At 37.4% G+C, this 15,177-nt stretch overlaps 1 protein-coding gene across 1 annotated transcript in view; it reads right to left on the bottom strand.

Annotated features, from left to right (window-relative positions):
• Window positions 1–15,012, bottom strand: part of grm1b (glutamate receptor, metabotropic 1b) — a 15,156-nt gene extending 144 nt beyond the window's left edge. Inside the window, exons 1-9 of the mRNA XM_083545440.1 lie at window positions 14,954–15,012; window positions 13,817–14,633; window positions 12,753–13,002; window positions 11,244–11,479; window positions 8,086–8,332; window positions 7,707–7,875; window positions 4,197–4,323; window positions 1,748–2,678; window positions 1–1,269 (exon numbers count right to left, since the gene is read on the bottom strand). The exon at window positions 1–1,269 is cut by the window's left edge and continues 144 nt beyond it. Coding sequence (XP_083401566.1) covers window positions 429–1,269; window positions 1,748–2,678; window positions 4,197–4,323; window positions 7,707–7,875; window positions 8,086–8,332; window positions 11,244–11,479; window positions 12,753–13,002; window positions 13,817–14,519 — 3,504 coding nt within the window. The 5' untranslated portion in view covers window positions 14,520–14,633; window positions 14,954–15,012 and the 3' untranslated portion in view covers window positions 1–428. The remainder of the gene's footprint in view (window positions 1,270–1,747; window positions 2,679–4,196; window positions 4,324–7,706; window positions 7,876–8,085; window positions 8,333–11,243; window positions 11,480–12,752; window positions 13,003–13,816; window positions 14,634–14,953) is intronic.
• Window positions 15,013–15,177: the final 165 nt, after the last annotated feature.

Below are 15,177 nucleotides of genomic sequence, written 5' to 3'. Positions count from 1 at the left end.
ACTGGCAGTTAAACATGATCCATTTCTGCTACATTTTAACAGGAAGCTTAAATATATCAAATATTTATACCTCTATTTATACCTAGATTACCATGTATGTTTCCTCTAAAATATTCAAGAAAGTGTAAATCTGTTTTAAGAATATGATACAGTAAAGTTTCATCTCAACTTCACAAAGTGTTTTGTTATTTGATTCTCATGTTCTACTTTCAAGCATTTTGCAATTCATGAGGAATTCTTTGATTATTATTTACTGCTACACATATTTATATTCATGTGAGTGCTTTTAATAATTGTTTTAAATCAGACTTAAGCAAGTAATGTGTTATCCTAATGAAGAGATAATGTATTTATTGGCAGCTTGTGTTGATTTTTCAAATGCTGAGAAAACAGATCATTTACAAGTATTAATGTTTCAAGTCTTCCATTCACAGAGTAGAGGAACTTTGTTTGTAGTCCTTGAAAATGACGGATGCATATGTCACATTTGGAGGGGTGCAGAGGATAGACTCAGACACCGGGGAGTTGGAAATGTGGTTGCCTGAACCAACCGAGTCCCGGAAAGGAGAGGGTGGCATAAGAGCCAAAGAGTCCTCCATTGCTAGTTTAATCTGCACCAGTTCCTCATCATCGTGGATTTGTGCATTGTTGTACATGTAGCCATGAAGGAGACCAAATTGTTCGTTCTCCATTTCCTCCTCCTCTTCCAAAAGAGGGTCTGGTTTTTTTGAGTAAGGGTTCAGCTGCATTGGCAAAACCTGCTGTGTTTGTAGAATGAGAGGTCGATATGGTGGCATTACACCACTTTCTGGTTCTGGTAAATTTATAATGTCATCCAGATCGGTTATGCTGCAATTCAAATTAGGGGACTCATCCTGGAAGTTTTCTGCAAAAGCCTGCTGGGGAAGAATGCATTTCTGTGTCAAGTGTTGCTCCGGAGTATAAAATTCCTGTTTTGTGCTCGTTTCCTTCACAGGCTCACTCTCAGGGGAATACCTGTGAGCAATCAGGTGAGGGCTGGCAGGAGGATTATATCGGACTGGCTCACCCTCATCCTCCTCGGCTACATTGTACAGAGTCTTGGTGCTGAGGTCTGAAAATTCCAGGCCTGTGTCATGGTAGGTATTAGTTAGAGGTTTGATGACAGCTGTCTGATTGGAGCCGCCCTCCTGCCTCTTCACATGAACAGACAGTCTGTGCCACATGTGTTCTCCTTTCGGAGGCTGTCTTGAACCTGGTTCAGACCATGACACAGACTTGCCATTAGAACTATGAACAAAATAAAGACTGCAGTTATTTCACAGGAACCAAGAAAAGTGGACACGAGAACAACATTTCTGGTTCATGTAAAAATTGCTGTCATTCGATTTAAGCAAATATTATAATTTTTTATAAGGGAATGATGCTGTTTAAAATGCATTTATATATATAATAATAGTTTCCTTATGGACAATTCTATTTCATTAAAAATTTATGAATGTAAAGTGGCATATAGCAGATCGTAAATGGAGCAGAGCCTCTGTCTACCCTGTTGTTGAGACACCCCTGGGTGTGCGTTTTTAATTGCAGTCGACCTGCAAATCAGAGACGTCTAAGAAAGCTGTTAATTGAAAGCTGATCTGAAAATGGCATGACCTGAATGTCTGGAGCGGAGCATGAATTAAAAGAATTGGGCCCATGGGTACTGAAACTCATGCAACAGGATGGAAAGAGGCTTAGCTACTAGAGCTAAACAGAGCCGACTTACTTTGCATTTCCGGAGGCATTCTTTTTGCGTTTGAGCATGTTGAGAAGGCTGTTGCTTCTGCAGGCAATTTTGCCATCACCCACATGCATGCGCACCACATCTGAGGTGGTAAAGGCGCTGCGCACATTTCTTTCTGGCTTAGCAATGATGATATACATCTTTGGGGTGAACATGCAGCCCAGGGCCACAGTCACACTCAGGCTCACAGAGAATGATGTTGTGATGATTTTGTAGTTGGAGCCAAAGTAGATGGGTACAAAAGCGAGCCAGATGATGCATGTGGTATACATGGTGAAAGCGATGTATTTGGCCTCGTTAAAGTTGGCTGGCACATTGCGGGTTTTAAAAGCATAGTAGGTGCAACTCAGAATAAGAAGACCGTTGTAGCCGAGTGGAGCAACCATGCCCATGTTGCTGGTGTTGCAGATGAGATAGACCTCTCTAATGCTTGGGTAGGACTTGATGGGTGATGGGGGCTCCAGAATGATCAGTGTGACCTCCAGTGTAAGCTGCAAACTGATCAGGGCGAATGCAATGGCCACCTGAGCCCAGGCACTCATGAAGCGTGGTTTGCGTGTGCAGATTTTCTTCTTGCTGCCAGCCAGGATACGGGCGATGCGGTTGGTTTTAGTGACCAGAGCTGAATAGCACATGGAGGCTGAGAGGCCAACCAACAGGCGTTGTAGATAGCAGGAGGCCACTGTGGGCTTGGCTATGAGTGTGAATGGACAGATATAACCCAAAAAGATGCCAGCTAGGATGATATAGCAGAGCTCTCGACTTGAGGATTTGACCACAGGTGTGTCTCTGTACAGAATGAAGACAAAAGTGACGAAACTGGTCACTAAGATGCCCAGACAAGAGAAGACAACTGCAACGATGGACTCAGCATGACTCCACTTCAAATAATGTAGGGGAAGTGGCTCACAGCCTATGAAGACAAAGACAGACAAATGTATACTGTAGATAAATAAAAAGTACAGCACTTACACATTAAGCAGTAGTGTGTTTAAACAAGCAAAAAAAAAACAACACAGGTCTATACTTAGAACACAAGACACAAGACACCTCTCTATAGAACCAAGAATGCAGGTGGGAGAATTGCATGTGATCCAGCTATTACTATTTGGGTGGAGCCAAACCACATGTCTGGGAGTGGAGACAACTCAGTAGGTTGAAAGTTGGGCAAGTTTGTTTGTTGCTCTGTCTTGTACAGAATGGGTTCTTTGCTAATTTAGAGTTAGTGTCGATGTTATAGGTTGAGACTAGTGTTAAAATTATAGAGGAGATATAGTATTAAATATTTTGAAACGACAATCCTAAATATGCATGGTAATATAGTATTACAGTGAACTGGCAAATTCAGTAGTGTTGGAATGATCATATTAGCCATCTGAGTGTGGCCATCTTTCCAATGCACCAAGTGCTAAAGTAGGTTTTCAGTTCAACTAAAAATAAACAGACTTTCCACTCTGGGACTGCCTGTAAGACAGAGCCAAGCCGAAAGAAGGCAGGAGAGACTGCGGCAAGGGAGAGGATAGGATGCAGCATTTACCAGCCAAACTAGAGGTACTAATTCTTTTTATTCAACATTTATCCTTTCTACAGCAATTCAGGTTAAATAAAAAAATTTATAAACCTAGAGACAATTTGATAATTACAATAAATCATAGAGTCTAAATAGGCAACTGAGCCATTCAGTCTGCATATTAAACATATATTTATTTATATATACAGATTAGAAATGCAACTGTAATGATGCAGAAAATATATTAAATTAAAATGTGCCTAAATAGGTATAACAATAAAAAAAAAAAAAAAAAAAAAAAAACTGCTTTGACATTGAACATAACTAAAGACCTTTGAAAACAGGCCAAAGAAGTAGGGAGTGAAGTAGGGCTGTCACAAGTACACTAAGAGAGCGATTTGTAAAAATGATAAATGGTCTTCAGGTGTCATGGGAAACCTTTTGAAAATAGGACAAAGCATGATTTCAAACAGCCAAAAGACAATATAAGTCTTTAATCCAAATACCAAATAACATACAAAGAAAAAACATAAAAAGTGAAACAGGTTCCAGAATTTCCTTTGCGCTGGAATGTCAGGCATATCAATAAGTTTGTAATTAGTCCTTTATATTTATACCAAGCAAAATTGATGAACATATTTAATGATGAATGCCTATTACTGTCGTTTTGGTTTGAAAGAGGCAGATGTAGAGGACAGGGGGTTATGGGGACGGATGATCTGCTGTGGCGACCCCTAATGGGAGAAGCCAGGAGAAGAAGACGAAGAGGTCTAATGCTGTCATTACGTACTACTAAATTCATAGATCCACATGGGTTACATAATCTTACTCATTTACTCGAACCTATGTAGTTGATAATCTATTGAATATACTAAGTTGCGATTCTCTATGCATTATAGATACCCATAAGTGTCAATCTACCTTGCAGCTCTTTATCAGGCCACCAGCCCAGCTCACACGCCTTGCAGGTGAACTCATCTTGGACATATTCATTATCTTTACAGGCAGTGCAGATCCAGCAGCAGCTTACCTCCCCCTTCCGAATAACCTGTAGTTACACACAACAATCCCTGCCAAAATTTAATTGAATAAAGCAAAAAAAATTAATCATACTTATGCTACAGCCCACCAGCAAATAATTTCTCTGACTGTTTGGATATACAGGTACATAATCTACACTAAACACAGTGTATAATTTTTTGTAAGTAAAATTTAGTCAAGCTAATTGCAAATCAAACTGTCATGGTGGATATTTGCTATTGATATTGAAGTTCCTTATTAATTAGCAAGCTAGAAATGTAAGAAAGTTTCCTATAGTGTATAGAAAATCTAGTGTCAGTCTGAAGTTTTGATCCTGTATATACAGTCCCGTGAATTTTTTTTGTTTATATATCAGAACATAATAAAAATATTATTTACAATACATTACGCTGTGTCATTATTCATTTTTACACAATTCAACATCACATTACAATACACAATACAATTAAATAGCTTGTAGGACTACCTTTAGCAGCAATAACTTGAATGATAATCAGTGTATGACTGTATGACTAGCAGTCTCTTACATCTTTGTGAGGGAATCACTATTGCTTTCAATGTTGCTTCATTTCATTGTACATTGAGTTTTGCAGGCATGTGTTCATGCACAGCTCTTTTAAGGTCCTGCTACAGCATTTCAGTCGTGCAAAGCCTGGACTTTGACTGTAACACCTTGGTTTTGTTATTTTTCAGCCATTTTGTTTAGGTTTTTCTAGGTGTGTTCGGGATCGTTGACCTGCTGCATGACTATATTTGGCCAAGCTTAGGCATCACATTTGTTTATGGAATAGTTTAATATACAAAAATGTTTAACTCAACTGCAAGTTGCCCAGGTCCTGTGACAGCAAAACAAGCACAAATCATCACCATTTACCACCATGCTTGACAGGTGGTATGAGGTGATGTGCTGATATGATGTGGGCTTTTTTTTTTTTGCCATGCCTGGTACTTTGGTCTCATTTTTTTGTGTTCTTGCCCAGTCATGGATTTAACATTTAATATGCTAACTGAGGCCTGTAGAGTCTGAGATACACTATATTGCAAAAGTCTGTGGACACCTGGTCATAAGTATGGTTTTTGCTTTTTGAGCAACGTATTCCACATTTAGTCCCAATTTGCTTATATAATTCCCTCCACTTTTTTCAGAAGAGGTTCCACTACATTTTGGAGTGTGCTTGTGGCGATTTGTGTCAATCAGCCACAAGGATCTTAGTAAAGTCAAGTACTGATATCAGTGAGGTGAGGAGGACTGGGGTGCAGTCGGTGTTCTAATTCACCCCAAAGGTGTTCAGTAGGGTTGAGATCAGATCTCTATCGCAGGCCACTCAAAATCTTTCTTTTTTTCAAACCATGTAAAGCATATCTTCATGCAGCTCGCATTTGTGCACAGGGGCATTGATATGCTGGAACAGGTTTGGGTTTCCAAGTTCAAGTGATTGCAAATTTTTTTTTTATAAAAAAAAGACATCCGATACAATTGTGTGCCTCCATTTTTGTGATAACAGTTTGGAGAAGAACCACATATGGCAGTAAAAGTCAAGTGTCCCAATACTTTCTAGGTAGCAAAGACTTCTGGCCTTGATTTGGCATGTAGCTGGCACAGCTGGCGTTCAGTCAGCACTGGCATCAAGCATGTCAACCAAACATGGCCCAGTTATGGTGGGGTTTTTTTGTTAGTTTGTTAAAATGTAAAATGTATTGTTTAAATGTAAAACAATAAAGATTTCTTTCAGAATACTGTTGTTGTTCAAGTATTTTTTATCTGGGCCAAGGGTGTGTACAAAGTTGCTAAATAAGGTTTTGTTGAGGCTGACATCTGGAACCAACTTGTTAGGTCCTACATAGGACCAGAATTTTGCAAGCTATAATCATACATTTGGCTAAGATATGGCTATGCCATGAGCCATATGTGGCCAGAATTTTGGCACCCAGACCTGGGCCAAACATGTACTGCAATTTATTACCGTATTTCCCGGACTATAAGCTGATATTCTTATTTCCCCATGCTTTGAACCCCGCGGCCTAAACAATGAAGCGGCTAATTTATGGATTTTTCCTGTTTATTTACCGGTTTCACAAGCTTCAAGACAAAAACTGAACCCCATAACAGTAGACCAATGAAATTGCCGAACCAGTTCAGGTGAACTAATGAAACTCTTTATATTAAATCGTGCTCCCACTGAATCGGGCTGCATCACATCATAAATATGGATGAGGTTCCTCTGACATTTGACCTGTCGCTCACTCGGACTGGCAACAGGAAATGCGAATCATTCGCACGCTGAAAACAACCGAGCATGAAAAAACGCACTTCACCAGTGTTCTGAGCTGCACAGCATCGGGAGAAAAGATTCACCGATGGTGATTTTTAAACGCGCGACAATGCAAAAAGAAAAACTCGTTGAGAAAAGAAACCGTTGTGAAAGGAAGGAGGAAGACAGTGAACAATGACTTTCTTGGTGGGCTGCTGTTTAGATACAAGCCGTGTAACAGGCACTGTCTTTCGTTAAAGCCTGTGTAAAGTTCATTAGTTTCAGTGTAGGCACCGGCGGCTTATTTATGTTAAAAAGAAAAATCTTTGTAAAATTCAGTGGGTGCAGCATATATTTGGGTGCACTTGATAGTCCGGAAATCACGGTTCTGTGTTTGGGCCAAGTAAAAGTGGGTTGTTTGGCCCATCAATGGGCCAGATACATTTTGATATATTGGTTTTGTCTATGTAGTGTATAACTCTTGTTTTTTTTTTTTGTTTTCTTGTATTTTTCTGAGAATTGTATGGGACATAAACTCATGGGGAGATTGGCAACTGTCCTGAATGGTCCACTTGTGAATGATGCTCACTGTAGAATGATGGTTTTTAAATTGTGTGGCTAATACTCTTTAAAGATTGATAAAAAGCAACAATTTCTTCTCTGCTGAGAGATCACTGAAAGATCACTGCTAATTTTTCCACACATCGCTTTTCCATTTTGGCGTTATTTTTTTGTCAAATAAATAATAAAAGTGTAATATATTATGTCTTGTTTATCTGAGGTTGTATTTACAACATCCTAAGACCTGCTTAGGACCATAGAAACCATAGAATTCAAAGTGGGTTTATTGCCATTTTCACACGACTGAACATATGAGTTTGATGTTAAAATTTGGTTCCATTTAACTCAACTAATATTGGTAAAAATTTGGGCAGTAAAGTTTTGTAATGACAAATATCCTGTTTTACTCATTGCCAATGTTCTCTAAATGGTCTTTTGAGGCACCAGTTATTTTTTAGCCTTTGCCTTATCATTACTTTGCTACTTTCTGTATAATTTGTATGTTAGATAATATTGAATATCGCAGAAAAAGACCTTTTAAAAATAAATCTTTTTATTCTTTTAATACCAGACTCACCTTGATCTCGCCTTTAGAGCAGGGCTCACTGCAGACTGAGCGGACCATCTCACTCCGGTTCATCTGGATCATATAATCATCAATACTCAACATGCCCTCATGCCACGATCCCACATTGATGTAGTCATACACGCCAGGCTCCACATACTGCAGATTCATTATATCATACCTGAGAAAACAAGACAGTGCCATATTTATTTTTTAAGTAAAGGCTCAATGTACTCTACAGAACATTTTTATATCCTTTTGTCGTCAACAGTACTGTATAGAGCTTTTCTTCTAATTTATTGGCAGGGGTCACACTGGGATTAAGGACGAACTGAATAAACAATGTGGCAATAGAACCTACAATAGTTGAAAACAAAATTGATGGACTGACCTGCCTGGTGAATCCCCGTTTTCATCAAACCAGACGTCTTCACCAGACACTCCAGTGAATGAGGTCCTTAGCAGAAAATCCAGCAGTTTGCTGCCATCAATGGGGTCCATGGCCTCACAAAGACCGACATAGCCAGGACACAGGTGCTCATGCATGTCATGGAGGCCATGAGCCATGGCATAAATGGCATTGATGACGAACCCCATCTTACTGTCTTGTACATAGTTCTCTTCTAGACTCTCATAACCTGCCAAAACAATCAAACCAGACACAGAGAATGTCATAATTTCTATACTTTGTTTTTTTAGTTGATATTTGAGCTCAGGGCATTACAATTTTACCAGACATCTGAAAGGGTGTTTGCTTTGCTAACCAGTGCATAAAAAGCATCTACCCAGCCACACAATTCAGCAAATGGCAAATCACATTACAGTTCAGTGCAGAGTAAAGGGAAAGATAGGGTGTCCAGAGACCTTGACTTTTCCCAAAGCTATGGGCAACAGGTCACATTGTTTCCCCTTGCTGTGGGAACATGAATTAAAAACAGGCAGTATATAAAAATACATGCCGGAAGCATATCACAATGACACAATCTATTTCTGTACTCTCATTCAGTGTTTAATTAGTAATGAACTGTATTATTAATAATTAAGCAAAGAAATTAATAGTTTAGTCTTCTCATTTCTCCTATCTCTCGTCTGCCTCACAAAAGAGAATATCTCTTTTACATAAGTGCTCTAAAATTCAAAGAAACAAAGAAAGGTCAAAGGACACCATATCAGCAAACAATTTTATGATATTTATCAAGCCAGCAAAAAGCAATATCAGGCATTATTGTTGATGATTCGGGATATCAAGATACATATGTTTAAAGAAATGTTACATCTTTTTACATTTCAAATTTCACTTTACTTTGTACCTTGCATTCATGTTTAAATTAAGCAATAAGCAACTGATTAAACATGCTTTGTTAAAACCATTGCCTTTAAATATAATATAATACATAAACATATAATGATCGGTGATTGCAAAATTTTTTTAATTTGCTAAAGAATATGCAATAAAGATCTATCTATCTATCTATCTATCTATCTATCTATCTATCTATCTATCTATCTATCTATCTATCTATCTATCTATCTATCTATCTATCTATCTATCCATCCATCCATCCATCCATCCATCCATCCATCCATCCATCCATCCATCCATCCATCCATCTATCTATCTATCTATCTATCTATCTATCTATCTATCTATCTATCTATCTATCTATCTATCTATCTATCTATCATCTATTATGACATATTCCAATCCTTAAAAGACTAAAATGTTGGTCATATAATATTATAATATATATAATATAAAATATTAATTTCACTCTCTTATGTACTTATGTACTCTATATTAACAGCTAAGAAATCTCTAGTCAAACAAAATCACAGCCAATCAAACTGAAAAGAACATCTTTGTTTAATATACAAATGGAAAATGTATGATGAAATATAACCCATTATTATTAAAATAACATGAATTTCTATATGTTTGTAATATTTGAGATTTATTCCTTATTAATGTGCTATTAATTCATTTACTTTGTTGTGCCTCAGTTATTTTAGATAAAATATTTCCTTTTTCTCTACATATTTCTTTATATATTATACTGTATGATCACAGCAGTGTTAGGCTTCTTAGACTTTAAAGTCTGCTTTTGATTGTCATTAATAAGTAAATTTTTAAATCTGCTGTTTTTAAAAAAAACTTAAAAGTTGTTATGCAATTTATAACTCATATTAATACATTTCCAACTGTTATATTACACTTAAACTCATTTGTTTACTTATGTGCAGAAAAAAATATTGTTCTCCTACTAGTACTAATACTATGATACTCTGCTTGATAGATTGTACATGGGGATATACTGTATATTTTTCCTCACTCTTAAGTGCAAAAGCAATGTTTTTGGCATATTTGCCACGGTATCATATCAACAGACATTAATAGATCATCGTTTTGAAGGAAAGAGTGTTGTTTGATACAAATTGTAAAAGCATTCGATGATTCAGCAGTACATAAACAAACAAAAGTGCATGGTGGCCCAATCAGTGTCCCTCGCTGGAACATGCAGCAAAGCCAGTTGAAGTGGGAGAAGTAAAGTGACCGTTATTGGGATCTAAATCACAATACACACAGTGCCCACAATTTATTAGTGCAGTCTGCAAAACATCCCAATAACTTTATATATGTTAGAGGTCTACCGATACACGTAGCTTCTTCTGTGTTGTGCTGCGTTATTTGTACTAGGATGATCAGCACCAGCAATTAACAGTAATGACAGGCACATACTTGCTGTAATGAGCACAATGATATAATGATTTAAAGATACAGTAGATGATTGTGATATCAGTTGACCTCTATCTATATTGATGCTCAAGGACGGTGCTTCCAAGCTCCATTCAGAAGTATTTACTTACCATCTCGTAGCTCTAGATAGAAAAATAATAGAACAGCAAACTATGACTATTCCTCTGTGTAAACATTTGTAAAGGTGTATTTATTTGTGCCCTTAGTTCCTAATTTTTTTTCTTTTTTAGGGGAATGTATGGCATAGATGACTTCACTCTGATATGAAGATGCTGACAAGAATATGAGGGAATAAAAACAATGATATGATTACACATAATGATGCATAAACATAAAAAAACTTAGGGGAAATACTTCCATGCATATATATATATAATTTTTTTTTTTTTTTCTTAAATTTAACTCAGTAACTGAGTAATTTCAGCATTCATAATTATTCAATATCAGAACATAAATATTCTAAAAAAGTAGCTGATGGTTAAAAATATTTATTTGATAACATGCTTGTTGAGCATCATCTAATGTTTAAGCTAAGGCTACCCGGATTAGCTATGCTGAAAAACAACAAAAACCATTTACCTAGGTCACCTTTTCAGCCATCAGAGAAAAGGAGTGTGAATTAAAAAAAAGAAAAACAAAGAAGAAGAATTTGTAATAAACACATTAAAGGAACAGACTTACAATGCCCACTCTATTCCTAGTATTAACAATGTTAACTGTGTGTCCTGTTATTAATTCAGTATTTTAATAATCAACAGTAGACACACATTGTGATATTTATGAAATGGCCTCACCTGAGCAGTTCTTCCTGTAGTTCTTGTTCTCCAGTGGGTGCCCTGGGATGCGACATTGGAAGCGGTGTTGCCAGAACTCAGCGAACCACGGGTTTCTGGTGTTTGTATTGAGGCGCAGCTTCAAGAAGTAATTATCGAAAGAAGTGACCTCCTCTGACTGGAGCTTCATGGTGATGCCACCCACAGCTTCCTGTTCATAGCCCTCCACCACCTCATCTCTATCTGCCCAGCCATCACTAAAGAAAGCAGATCACATACAGTCTAAAAGGCCTTGGCTTATGTGTCTCATGTGAGCAAACACATCCTTGAGTGAACTGTCCTAGTTTAACATTAGCTTGTGTCACCAAAGACACCACTCCTTTCTTTTGATAACATGGAATTTGAGCTGAGGAATGATCACTTGGTGAATATTTAGATGATAAAATGAATTATTCTAAGAATTAATTCAACTTTCCATTCTGTTTATGAGGTTTTATTGTAATATCTTTGTTATATGTATATAATTAGAGATGCCAAGATCATAGGAAAAATCTTGTTTATGCATTTTAATATAAAACATATATATAATGGTTATATAATATATATAATCTACAACATACATCTTGATTTATTTAGTCCAGCCTTTGATATTATCTAAACTGCAGTAGAATTGTGACATGATTGAAATGAATGCAATTGTTTTTTTTTATCAAGAAATCTAGTGGTCGTTTTCTTGCAGGGTTAAGCAGGGTTCATATGCAGGATAATGTTTTTAGTGTTTGTTAAAAGGCTTTTTACTCTCTGAATTCATTTGTAAACAGACATTATGTGAACTCTATTTACTTACAATACACAGCTATTATGAAAGACACTTTTTTTTAGTGATTATAAATCAGAAGGTCATAAACCTTTTCAGGATCTTAATCATTTTGCTTTTGCTTGTGAAGAAGGTGTAATTCTGTGGCTTCTCAGTGCCACTAAAGCCATCTGTCTCCCAGCATCCTCTATAATGTGTGCCAAGAATGGCCTATTCTTAGGAGCCTGTTCATAATATACAGGAAACAATTTAATTCTAGCCAATAATTTGTGTTGACATGCACACCCTTGTGGACACTGAAGAGGGAAATTAAAGGAGTCATAGACCTAAAGTAATCTTTTTAACACCACCAACCTGGCCTCATTAAATTTATTTATTTATTTATTTATTTATTTATTTATTTATTTATTTATTTATTTATTTATTTATTTATTATTATTATTATTATTATTATTATTATTATTATTATTATTATTATTATTAAAAGAACAGCAGTTAACAATTCACAAAAAAATACTCTTTTTTTTGTTTTTACATAAGACAGCAGAAGCTACTGCAATGCTTTAAAATGGTTTCTTACAAAACATTCTCCTTGACCCAGAATAGAACTGCTTTAGTCCACAGAGACTTCACACTGGAAGCATGAAAACTACTTCAGAGAAAGCCAGGAGTTTTAGTTATTTATAAGTCATGTGAAATGTAATGATAGTCACCTTCCAATGAGAAGGAATTCTCCAGCTACCCCTAAGCGCCTCATGGCCATAAGGAGACTACGCACCGTCATCCCCTCACAGAAACACACCACCACTCGGGCTTTGGGCAGCCGCTCTCTCAGCTTCCTCAGTAGCCTGTCAAAGTGTTTCTCACCAGCATTGCTGTAGATTTTGTCTGAGTGGGCAATACACAAACCCTCCTGAGATGCCAGTTCTTTAAAAGCCTCCATCCCACTTTCCCCATAGTTTCCTAGGAGAGGTGAAAAAACACACCATTATAGTTCAAATATTAGCACTAAAATTGCATGCTAGATTATCATGTGTTACCTAATCTAGAGTAGAGCTGCAGTGTATCACTAACATACTAATAATGGAATTAGCATAGTTTTAATAAAGACTGCGCAATTTCCATATCATAACCTTGTCTCTAAAGTCCCTCTCTGCAGCAGCTCTCTCAAACCTAATTAATTCTCATGCAGTGGGATTCATCATATTCTCCCTAATACAGAGTTTGTAAAGCTCATCAAAATATGAGTAAAAACTAATTTTTGGACAGGTTTCGCTCAAGATAAATACATATTTTGCCTAGTACTAAAATCTGTGGAGAGAGTGGTTATTTTTATATGATTTCCTAAATGTAGGCATTTAAGACAAAACCCCGCAATTTTGCCAAATTGTATGTGTTGCTAGGTAGAACAATTCTGGAATAATAAGAACAATGTGTCTTGAATTCCCTTAAAATAATCCCAGTGAATTAAAATCCAAATATAATATTGTTTCATTCACCATTAGCTCTCCAGAACAACTTACTCCCAGCTTTTTAAATGAATGCCCCAAAAGGTAATTTGCATTCAGTAGTATATGGGGTGAGTAGTCATCAATTTTAGAAAAAATGAAGTTATATTAAAGTTAAAAGGATGAATTTCTAAAACTTTCCACAATGTTTTAGTGAATTTATGTAAAAAAAATATCAGTATTACTGGGAGGATTTTTATTGACAGGTCTGTCTATAGGTGGTTTAAAGGTGTTAACTATGATATAGAGATTTAGTGCTTTAAACTTACCTTCAGTATGAACTGCTGACACATATGTCCAGTTATACCGTTTAACAATGTCCAAAAGAGCCCTGGCTTGAAGAGTGTCAGATGGCACAACCCTGAGGAAGTACTTAAAGAGGGTTTTATCACTGAGATCAATGCTAGTGGCTGAGTAGGCAATTTGGGGGATGTTGAACAGCTGCAGCAGGTTTTGAACTTGAATGGCCACTGAACTTGATCCAGGTCCAATCACACCTGCAATGGGCTTCTTAGTGGCAACTGGCTGACTAAATGGAGTTCCATCATTGCACGACTTTGACCCATCCCCATCCTCACGCAGTGAAATAAGGGAGTCTCTTATAAATTCAATGCTCTGCTCCAATGCCACTGATGAGTGCCAGCATGAGTCCCTGATTTCACAGCCCAAAGTAATGTTGGGCAGAAGAAATGGGTCAGCATTAATTCTGTCCAGAGTGTGAAACATGGCTTCCACACGCTGAATGCCATACTGCTCTCTGATCTCACCACATGTTCGCTCAGCCACATTCTCAGCTGACGGCTGGTGGTGGACAGAAAACAGGGCGCCAATGATGATATCGCCATCCATTCTGGCCACCGAGCGGGTCACAGCCCTGGGAACCAGTGATCTCTCATATATATTACTGGCTGTCGCACTGAGCAAAAGAAGTGACAGATATAAAATGCAATTCATTCTCATCATACTCCACATGGTCCAAAATGGTTTAGTCGCTGAATCATTTCTGTACTAGAGATTCTTGGACAGAAGAAGCAACCTGGGAAAACTGTGTGTCCATGTATACTGTATCAGTGATCATCGGATGTCCTGCAAACAGAAATGAACACTCTGTCAAACAGGTGTGTAATAAACTTGGAAAAGCGCCTCGTGAGCAAGTCAGCACCTTGGACAGCATTTAGTCTCAGTCAGTGCATCGCGCATCTCCTCACCCGAAACAAGACGGAACATTTTAACACAATTAGACCAAGAATTACACACCTTACATTTTCACCAATTTTTGCTGTGGAAACTTACACCTGCTCTCTGAACCAGTAGCCAAATTCCAACTCATTCAAGTAATTCCGCTTGTGTACATAATTACATCTAATGTGTACTCAATGAGTGTTGCTCTGAGGATGTAGATTTACCTGCAATCTGAGAGAAAGCCATTTCCTCCTCTGAAGCGCTCAGTGTCATTCCAAACTGCAATTCACTTTCCACTGAGCGACCAGTTTCTTTTCTTCACACCTAAAGCGAGCGGATGCCCCCTCCTTCATCTGATCACTGCATTCAAAAGCGGGTCACATCAACTGCAGACTCCATGCGCTCTTTCACTCTGCTCTCTATGTCTCACAAGCCCATTTCACTTTTT

This window comes from Silurus aristotelis, assembly GCF_946808225.1.
Source record: "Silurus aristotelis genome assembly, chromosome: 6".
In the NCBI taxonomy this organism is placed as follows: Eukaryota; Metazoa; Chordata; class Actinopteri; order Siluriformes; family Siluridae; genus Silurus; species Silurus aristotelis.
Note: the sequence above shows the minus strand (reverse complement) of the source record. Positions and strands in the feature narration are given on the sequence as shown.